This window comes from Convolutriloba macropyga, chromosome 15 (genome assembly GCF_964194025.1).
Source record: "Convolutriloba macropyga chromosome 15, txConMacr16.3, whole genome shotgun sequence".
NCBI classification, from domain to species: Eukaryota; Metazoa; Xenacoelomorpha; order Acoela; family Convolutidae; genus Convolutriloba; species Convolutriloba macropyga.
In genome coordinates this window covers 47,147,485-47,158,748 of record NC_134482.1, presented here as the reverse complement: position 1 = coordinate 47,158,748, position 11,264 = coordinate 47,147,485, and the positions used below count along the sequence as shown (strand labels likewise).

General features: G+C 33.9%; 1 protein-coding gene across 2 annotated transcripts in view; it reads right to left on the bottom strand.

The window, feature by feature from the left end:
* Nucleotides 1-475: 475 nt before the first annotated feature.
* The window catches only part of LOC142354474 (transmembrane protein 181-like), a 46,940-nt gene continuing 36,151 nt past the window's right edge, over nt 476-11,264 (bottom strand). The window contains exons 11-13 of one of the 2 annotated variants that reach the window (XM_075406777.1): nt 11,029-11,098; nt 10,182-10,277; nt 476-750 (exon numbers count right to left, since the gene is read on the bottom strand). In XM_075406777.1, the coding sequence (XP_075262892.1) occupies nt 681-750; nt 10,182-10,277; nt 11,029-11,098 (236 nt within the window). In that variant the 3' untranslated portion in view covers nt 476-680. The remainder of the gene's footprint in view (nt 751-10,181; nt 10,278-11,028; nt 11,099-11,264) is intronic. The other variant, XM_075406778.1, reaches the window with a different exon arrangement.

The window sequence follows — 11,264 nt, the reverse complement described above, 5'->3', positions numbered from 1 at the left end:
TGGATTGAAAAAATTGACTAGATGTCAAAATGAGAAAATCTATTTCAAACCAATAATAGCACCCGGCTAAATTCTTTTTTAATTCCTTTTATAGAGTTTTAGAGCAAGTATCGAAATGGAAAACCCAAGCACCATAAAAATAGCGATCACTGCTATATTGATAAGACAAAAGGGTAATAAGTCAAAATAGCAGTTTTGTGACACTTGATCATGTAGAAGCTGAGAGCGAATTTCAGTTAAGTAGTTATGAAGCTTAATGAGGAGTACAAAAAGTCTAACTCAACTGATCACGACACTCAATATAGTTTAATTTTTTTTGGCCAAGAGCAGAAATCGGATCTGCACATCCCCCCCCCCCCCCCAGCCCTCCTCTTCCCGCTCACTGTTCAATAGAAAAAAATATTAAGTTTAACAACAGTTAAGCTTTTCACAGACCTGTATAGCTTAATAATAGGTAGGTTTATCCATTTAAAATACCACTATAAAGAGTGACAATATCCATCACGAATGTGACCATATATTAGTACTAGTGAAATAGGGGAGGGGAGAGGGGGGGCAGTTCCTCCTAAAAGTTTGTTTATTATTATTGATGAGCTTTATCCAATCAGGAATTGTTTTCATATTGACGCTGTTTGGGCTGTTCACGCGCTCAGGTGGGATTTTTGAATGAGTAGTTGCAGTTAGTCGGAATCGCTCATCAATTTGGATCCCATGCGTTGTCCATTAGCCAATCCATTTCCCGTTTTGCCCCTATAATTAGAAATTAAGTAAACAATTTCCTTAATGAGTTGATGCCAAATATGTGCATTTTCTATTTCAAATTCATCTCAATCTGCTCCTACAAATAGAATCAGATACATTTCATGAAAATCTACACTAATCTCTAAAGTCTGAAATCCAACATTATATTCGGGTTGAAAACCGTTAAGGAATCTTAATCATACTAGGACATATCTGATTCTTAATAATCACAATAAGCCATATATAATTTCATGGAATCTTAGCAAACATACCAAGATCATGAATGGTGCCTTAGCAAGCATTAAAAGACCATAAAAAGTTAACAGAAACATGAAAATTGTCAACAATTTTTTGTGCATTAGTAAAATATGATTTTCATTTCTTAGGAGTCAAATATCGAAAACGTACGTGCAAAATTTCACTATAGTCTGTATAACGTAGTCAGGCAGTTTAGAAAGACCCTTTTCTGTTTAAATTGAGAACAAAGACGCGCGGTAATGTGCGTTCGTACATAATGTGCCGACCTCGCTCATCCACATTTTCAGCTTAAATGTATAACAAATGAGGAGGGGATAGAAAACTTACAGAAATTCAAGTATTTTTCGAAAAAACTGGTGCATGAATAAAAAATTGCGTCCAACTCAAATACTTCATTGGACTTAAAAAAGGCCGCTTTCGAGGATATTTGCCATTAGTAAGGATACGAGACAAGACAAAAAACAAAATCAAACAACAACAAATATTAATAATATTCAAAACTCATGCCTGTTTGCAGAAACACTTAATAACAAAGTCTAAAGAGCGTCAGATAAAACTTAAACAAAACAACGTAACTAGTTCATTGTTAATTAATAATCAAAATACGCAGTATTTAATGAATTCGGTCCTTAATGAATTCGATAAGAAGTAGGCAAAAACAACAAAAGCGGCTAACTTAACAATTACGCTAATATTTTTTGAGAACAATTGGTAATGAAACACACTAGATATGAACACACTAGAAATCATAAAAGAGGTTATAATACGGCTATTAATAGCTCCATAACATAAGTCATTCGGTCCTGTTATTATTAAGTTTTTCAATACGACTACCAAAAAACTACAGATACAGAGAAAAAGAAACCCAAAATTTTTTTATATAAAAAAAAATGTCTTGAAGACTCGAAAACAATTAATTTAAAGGTAACGAAAATCAAAAGCTATAAATTGCAATGCAAAGTAGGTTTTTTATTCTTTTAAACTGGACCATTGAGCATTTGTCGATTAGAATATGTCCTAAGTTTACAAAAAAAAAACAGTCCGAAAAATCAAGAGAAACTTTTGTTTAAAAAACAGCGTGGAAGCTGTTAACATCATAAAGAAATCACTCAGAACATTGGATATGGTTAAATTTGCCTTCCGTCTATGCTATAAACGTAAAATGTGACCTGTAATTAATGAGACTAGGTAACAAATGGACAGGAACATTTGAAAAAATAAAAAAAACTTTTTTCATTTCTTAAAAAAATATACTTAAAGTCATGAAAACCATCAGCTAACAACTATAATCATTAAACAAGCTCATTTCCTCATGTTCCTCCAAGGCAAGCCATTGAGACCTCTTACTATTCAGAAATTCTCACGCGACCACAAGAAGGAAGGCAATTAAAGACAAAAGTGAAAAAAAAACTCCATTAACTTCTTCTAGTAAACTGTGTTGAAGCCGTTAAAACAGGATTTATATGCTTAATTGCGCCCACGTTCTGAACATCATTAAAGTGATGTGACCTATCAATAATTTGGTCATGTGACGAAAACAAAAAAACTGAAAAATGAGCAAATGTCTTGTGAAACCAGTAGCATCAAAGCCAGAAAACAAATACTTAGAGCGTAAAGCCGCATCACATATTATAGTTTAATTAAGTAGAATATGCATTCTGTCTTTGCTGAAACCAAGCTACATGCTGATATAAGATGGGAAAAACATTAAAAAGCTCTATAGTGCATTGTTTATTTTGAAGAACAAATGATTTCAACAGTCAAAACGACAATAAGATTTTGATTAAAAATAAAAATGTTAACTTGCAATTGTTAATGAAGCCAATTGGACCTGTCTGTCAATAGTGAGCCTTGATGTGAAACATTCTGTTCTGTTATGAACATAAAAAAGGATATCATATTTTTTAGAAAAAAAAGAGCCACTGATTACAATTCAGATTGCTTTTGGATTTTAAGAATTCCACGATCAGACCAAAACTAACCTTGCTAATACTTCTCGTTCATTAAGAACATGCAATGGTTCCCAAAATAATGGATATAGATAATTTGACAAAAAATTTTATATCAAAGAAAAATGATGCTGTTTTTTAGATTAGCTAAAAACCGCCAAAATTTCAAGCCCAGAATATTTTCAAAGAACAGCAGAGAAGTAAAATAGCCTTCTCTTAAGTTGAAGCAAATTTTGTCCGCATTTTTTAGATGTTAACTTCCGGCAAGTTTAAGCAAAGTTGACTAAAGATGCTTATTTTTTTGCAATTTGTGATAAAGGCCGATTTTTTGAAAAAATGTAGCGACAATTTGAGCCAAAAAAATTAGATGAAAAACTTCATCAACACTCTTCTATGTTTAGAAAATAAACCTATAACACTTTTTTGAAACATTTTAAACATATTTTAGCAAAACTGACAAAAATATTGGCAACAATTCTAGAAAAAGTAAAGTAAAAACAGTGGAAATCCGTCTATTATTCACAAAATTTCAAACCTCGATAACTTCCTGTGAAATACGAAAATCAAAGAAATCATTTAAACTGATATTCTACGCTGAACGGGCTTTCTAATCATACCAGTCTCAACTTTCTTCGATGAATATATCGATCGGCCAAAATTGACTGAAAAAAAAACCAATTGAGTATATAGTCCCCCCCCCCCCCCCACTAAAGTGGGTGGAGAACAAAAAAACTAGTGTCGCTTTTCAATAATAGATCACTCAAAAGTACACCAATGTGTCTGTGCAGTATTGTTTTTCTACTTTATGCGAAACATAGTTGTGCACCGGTGTCCCCCAATAGCCATCAAGTTGAAGACAAACTTTGTCACTTTATATCATCACATAGCAATTTTCGTTATCTCTTGTCCATGAGGAAGATGACTTGTTGGGAGAGTTTCTTACCGTTCTGTTGGTGATGTACTTGCGGTACCAATTATAAGTAAAATAGATAAAAGAGAAAAAGCTTAAATAAGAATACTATACAATAGCCTATGCATTTGAGTTCGATATAAAAAAAAAGTTTGAGATTCTGCAAAGAAAAGAATTTGAAAAAACTGCTACACTCCTTTCTGGACAATTACATAATGGATTCCGATTTTTTTTTGGAAACTTGTATTGGTAGTATGATCGATAACAAAAAATGTGTTTTTTAAAAAGAGAAAAAACTTTTTTAAGTTGAAAACAATTAGACAGTTGGTGCGTAAAGTTGGCTTATTAAACCCCCCTTTTTTTCCTGTTCCGCTTGAATGGACTCAGTATAAGTAACTAAATGAATTTTGAACATATAATCTAATTTTGAATAGCTTTGTAACGGTGCTGAAACAGGCAAATTGCCTCCTAGCATTCGTTCAGTACGACGCTTTATACTCTAATTTGGTTTAGTTATTCGAAGATTGAATATTTGGTACTGAAAACAAATTTATTATTATTATTTAAATTTATATAAAGTATAGCAGCCATAGAAAGATCATATATAGTTATTACTAATCATAAAAAGCTCGCATATGGCTTTTACTTACCATATAAAGATCATATACGATTCTTACTAATCATTGCAAGATCAGGGAAAGAAATACTGAATGTCTTATATGGAACCATAAATGTTTTTTTTGTATGATTACCAAGAATGCTCATCTCGGTCAGTCCATTGCTGTGAACAAATTGGCACGTTTAGACATCGGATTCTACTAACTAAAGAGGGTTTTAATTATCTACCAATAACTTTATTCGCTATTTAACCCGTATTTTCCTTTCAGCAAAGGGGCAACAATCTCATTTCTGTTATGGCAATACATGGTCAAAGGCAGCAAAGATAAAAGCGTAAGCAGATTCTCTTTTGACACACTCTCGCCAATTTATAAGGATTAAAAAACGAAATTCTTCTCCAAAATTGAGTAAATTTACACGCGGCGTAAATGGGCCAACCACTAAAAAGCAACGGCCAGTAATGAAACACGGCTATAGTTTTGGAAAAAAAATCTTACTAGATCGAGTCTAAATCGGTCGAGGACTCTACATATCAATTTGAAGTGTTGAAGTATATCGAAAGTTCGAAGTAAGTTAGCAGCATACCTTTTCACGGTGCAATTACTTTTTACACGTCAATTTACGATGCTCTCTCATAGGTTTTTTTTTAAATCGAGTATTGAGCTCATACGCTGGAATTGCGTATTTTCTGATTTTGAGATAAAACGAAAACAAAACTCATTCGGTATCCTTTTATAAATTTGTGGAACCGTGTCCAATTTTCACTTCCTAGAGCAACTTGCCGAAATTTGTAACTGATTGAGTTATATTATCTGATCACGTTTTATTATCTACTTATTTTACACCAAAAAGTTGAAATCACAAATTTAATCAGAATTTCTTCTCTAATAAAACGCCTCCAATTAAATTCAGTTGGGCTAAAATAACTCCCGCTGGTTGTGAATGAGGTCAAATTAGATTTGGCAAAACTCAAGGACTAAGTTGCCAAAATGTCAACAGAAAAGTCGCAAAACATTTACCCAAAGCTAATCGAACTAAAAAAGCAAAACAAAAATATCAAATTACTTTTCAAAGCAGAAGAAAGCTGAAACGCGGAACTTTAGATCGAAATTGATGATAACGCGAGAACGTATTTATGGTCGAGAAAACATGACTATTAGTAATATCAAATATGAATAGCTCTCGAAATATTCATAACACATCTCTAATGAAAAAGCACGTTTCCTTTTACTTTTCAAAATCTTGGTTTGGTTTAGATTGGGTACGAATTTAGTTGTATGAATTTAGTTTACAGAATTCAACATTTCTGGCCATAGATTCAAGCTTCTTAGTAAATGTATACAGGCATTACAATCAATAACAATATACATTAGACCTAAAGTTCAAATAGTGGGCACCCGAAATTGAGCTTTATGAGTTTATCTCATTTCTACATTTGATTTAGTCTGTTGATATTGCCTCTGTTCATTTTAGAGTGCTTTGCTCAGCAACTGCTGTTTAAAAGCCCTTTTAGCAAAATGCTCAAAGAATGAAGATAGCCAAGCGTCAAAATTAGCAAAAAATGCTAAAAAGTGGATATCATTCTTAAAGCCTATATCAAAACAAACTTTGAGCTGCCAACATTTACACACCAAAAAAAGTTTTACAAGCCGTTTAAAAAGTAAAAACTAAAAAAATTACATTTTTAGAAAAACTTAAAAATAGATGCAAATTTTTCGAGGCGAAGTTTGCATTACTTATACATATAGCGAGAAAAAAACGGACATAAAAAGAAAATACTTGTACTATTAACAACAAACCAAACTATGCCAAATAAAATAAATAGTTGAAAAAGTCGTTGAAACATAAACCGACTATCATCGGAAAAATCAATCTGTAACGACTGGCGGGGCAATTTAATTCAGAGTTTTGACAGTTGAAAGTAATTGAAAAAATTTGTTAACACATCTTCCAAAGTCTTGGTAGTAGAAAAAACAAGGCGGCTCGGTAATGTGCGATGGCACATAAGGTTCCGACCCCGCCCATCCACAATTTTGGCATAATTGTCTACCAAATGAGGAACAGATAGAAAAACCCAAAAATTATTTTTTGCGAATCCCGAAAAAGCCCAAGTCTTTTTCAAAAAATTCTGTATGAACGATAAGATAGCCTCCAAAGCAAATAACTCAGTGGAGTAAAAATTGATGCATTAGATTGCTGTAATATGTCAATATTAAGAAAGCGAATCAAGACGAATAGCAAAATCAAACAACAACAACAACAAACATTAATTACATCAAAAATTTATGTCCCTCTTAAAAACTAAATTTAACACATACCGGCAGATAAGTCAACATACCGGCAGATAAGCCTAAAACTAAACAAAATAACTTATAAATCACCAGAAAACATATGCGACCAGTCCATAAAAAGGTTTGGTAACAATTATACAAAAAAAAACAAAAACAGTAAAGCTGTCAAAACCGTCAAGCCAAATTTTGGCACTCAAAATATATTTGATTAAGCCTTCTTCAAACAGCTATAATGTAGTACGTGGCCATTCATTAGTAAGACTAGGCAACAAGTAGACAAAAAAGCGAAGTGCTAAAGTATGTAATACTTTTAATTTTTTTTTCGAAACAAAATTACATTCAATGTCATGAAAGGCATTAATTACAAAAAGACCTATTTAAATAGGGTCGTTTATTCATGAAACGGAAGCCCTCGAGACCTGTAATTATACAGAATATTTCTTGCATCTACAAAAAGAACGTCAAATGACAAAAATCAAATTAATTTACTTTTTTTTTGCGAAAAACCGGTGTCGAAGCCAGTAAGGTCATAACAAATTCTCAAAAAAAAGATTTTGGGACACCAATCCCTTTTATTCTCTTGACACCCATAATGTCATATTTGACCTGTAATTAACTAACGAGATTAGGTAACAAAAAGAAACATAAAAAGAACAAAATTGCGAAGATAAAAAGTTTTTTTTAATTTTGGAAAACGATTGTTTTCAAAGTCATGAAAGCCATCAGCTATCTACTAATATCAGAATATCGGTTCTTCTATTCTTCCATGAAAAACCAATGAAAGCTATCACTATACAGGAAATTTCATACGACCGAAACGACAAAGTATAAACGACAGTTAGAGACAAAATTAAAAAATTCAATTGATTTCTTCAAGAAAGAGGCGTCGAGGCCGTTAAAACGATGATGTATATCTTTCAGGATTTTAATATGTTCAATTGTGCCTTATTCTGAATGCCTATAAGGTGACATGAGAACTGTCAATAATGTGATAATGTGACAAAATTAGAGAACGTGAAAAACTCGCAAATATCGAAACAAACAAAAATCTGAAATCTTGTAGTATCAAAGCCAGAAAACAGTAACTTCAGGCTTAAAACTGCAACCGAGAATAAATGTTAAATCAGTAGAAAGAAGAAGCAGTCTTTCTTTGCTGACACTAAGCTGGAATTTGAACAAATTAAGAAAAAAAAAGAGGAAAATTTAATTAAGCCATTATTTATAGAAAAGTCAATTATTTCTTAAAAAAGAAACGATCATAAACTTTCAATTAAAAAAATAAATGCATTAGCTTAGAGCTGCTTAGCAATTGAATTGGTTGGACCAATCACTCCTGAGCTTTGATTTGATATGTTCTGTTCTATATTATTCAAAAAAAGTCTTTTTTTTTTTTAAAAAAAAAAAGATAGACTGATTACAACCCGATTTTTTTTGGATTGTAACAGTCCAAGAATGACCCAAAACTAGCCCTGCTAATACTTATTGTCCGTTAGGAATAATTGATTTTTCGAATGTTGTAGATATAGATAATTTGTTAGTTGAAAACTCAAAATAAATTCTGCATTTTTGATAATCAACGAGTAAAGTTATCAAAAAACGGCAAAGTTTTAACTACAGTGCACTCTCAGCGGACTCTGAAGTAGAAATAGCCCCCCTCTGAGTCTAAAAAGATTGTATGATTGTTGTTTGTGGGTGTACTGTCGGCAAATTTAATCAAAGTGGACTATTTCGTGATGTTTTTGATGAAAAAGGCTAAATTTTGAAATGTTTATCCAGATTTTTTGACCAAAAAAAATTAAATCAAAACAATCAACAATGCTTGTTCGTCTTCAAAAATTAAATCAACGACACTATTCTTAAAAATTATAACAAATTTTAGCAAAATTGACGAAAATTTAGGCAAAAATTCCGGAAAATGTGAATAAAAACAACGTGAACTCACTCTTCTTTTCTCAGAAGTTTAAACCTCGATAACTCCCTGTAGAAAACGAAAATTAAAAAAATCTTTTTAATTCCATATTCTACGCTGGACGAGCTTTCTAATGATACCAGTCTCAACTCTACGATGAATATATCGAGCGGCGAAAATTCACGGAACAAAAAAAAACCCATTTGAGTATATAGTTCCTCCCCCCTCAAGAGGGTCGGAACAATTATGAGCCCAAAATACACGCCTGAGAATATGACGGCGGTTATTTCAAATAAAACGCTACGAAGTTCCCGTACATATGAGCATCAAGTACTCAAATATAAACATGACACCTTAAAAGGTCCCAAGTTTCAGGAGGGAAGGAATGAAGAGTTCAATTATTTTGACCCCCGGTTAATTTTTTTCACAACCACGAGTGCAACAAACAGATACCCTTTTCTGCATTAATAACAATTTGTATAGCTCGATAACAGGCGGAACTCATCATTACAACAGATGATTATAATTCGGAGGGGGGGGGGGGCATCGCGCGAATTGCTCTCAAACAACTAGTGAGCGGTTGGTTTCGTCGGTAGCTAGCTCCGGTTTAAAGAAGCTAGCTCTAGCTTAATTGAAAGGCCCTGAGGTAAGCGAATAGGGAGGGGGTCGAACGTGCTGGTTTACGGGTGCAAGAATGTGAAGGGGTGGTGATGGGGGTGAAGTGGTGGGGGGGGGGGGGGGGGGGCACTGGAAAAACCGCTCTTCACATAATAAATGTATGTCTCCAAAATAGTTTCAGTGAATTGCATATTTAGAGTCCAGTACGCTGAGAACTTAGTCTCTAGGAGAACTTAATATCCTCTCGGCGTTACCAAAGACCAAGTAATCGCATAAAAAGACCACATTGCTGCAAACTTTGTTTGAGAGCAATCAACAATAAGACACAAATTAACTGCCAGTGAGGGGGCTGCACTGTCATCGCTGACCTCAATGTGTGTGTCATAAATTATTTATGCGCTTCACTCAATGAGCTGGAATTGATCCTGCTGATGGGGGTAAAATATTAATATGCAGCCAATCAGACTGGGGAACACAATAATCAGCATGCAGTTACAGGTGAACTAGTCATGAAATTTTGTCTACACATGAAGGAATATAGTTATAGAATTGAGGAGTTTTGGACACTAAACATCTAACAACTGTGGTGGTTCATAAGTAATGGTTAAGTGACTCTGTTTGAAGTAACTGAGAACTTCTGGCGTTTATCGAGAACCGCGAAGTGGCTCGAGATATTAAGCCAGAATTTCGAAGTGACTTCTGCAGAGTCACTTAACCATGCTTAAAACACAAAAAGCGCACGTTTTAAAATGACGAAAGTCATTGGAAGTCAACTTCTGGCTTAGTAGCAACTTGTGGCATTTTAACTTCTGGCACTGCAGACTTTCGGCATTTTAAAATGTGCACGTGAGTGCTTTAACTGAAAATAAGTGATACAATCAACTTACAGAGGACTGGGAAATGATATTTGATATTGGTCATTTGAAATGTTGGCAGTTGCTTGTGAAGTAGAATTTGGCGAAACTATCATCAGTCTCAGACCACTATTAAAGCCCACGCAGCCAAAATAATATTCACTCAAAAACAGTCAAATCACCAAAATAGATTTGTCAAAAATAGAAGTTCTTTCCCATTATAGCCCCCCATAAAATTATAGCTCCCCCCATTATCGTATAATTACCATGATTGGGGGGGGGGGGGGGCTATAGGTTATCTGACCACTAATCTGTGGGGGGGGGGGGGGTGGGGGGTTATGGGAAAGACCCAAAATATGTTCTCTGATCAAGAACAGGTCTGTAGAACACGAAAAGGTCGCAAAAGTTATTGTTATTGATTCAGTATTTTCTCGATGACTTTGAGAAAAATGCGCGATAAGGTAAACTTAAACTGTTGCGTACTGCCTCAGATAGATTTATCGATTTTTGAATTTTTGTAAAAACCATCCAGATTTTTTATAGAGTTAATTGTGAGCTCTCGGATTCAATATATGAATTACAAGTATTATTATGCTGATGTTTTTGAACACACTTAACTTTCCAAGACTTTTTATGTTCCGCAATCAGGATTTCTTTCCATTTTGAGTTCAGGGGTTGACCGTAAGTTTGTATACATGATTTTTGTAAATTTATTTTGTCGAGTTTATAAAGCACTCTCCATCAGAGGGATGCAAACCAAACTCCCAGGGGGGGGGGGGGGGGGCAATTTTCCTGTCATCCAATTTTCACTAATTTATTACAGCGTATTTGGGAATAAATTTTTCTTTTCATTGTTTAGTTGTGTATGCTGTTCACTTACCCGTACATGACGTCATCGTCTGACTCATCATTAAGCATAGAGAAGGCAGGGTTGTCACGGAAGTGGCCATCTAAACAAAAACAAATAAACAAACAAGTAAACAACGTCAAAGAAAAGACTATGAACAATACATTTATACGTTCAGACCCAAATCGAAGCGGGCCCCAATCGAATACATTCACACAAATGAGCAAAGAAAAGTAATACTGGATATAAAAATTGTATTCGACAAATAT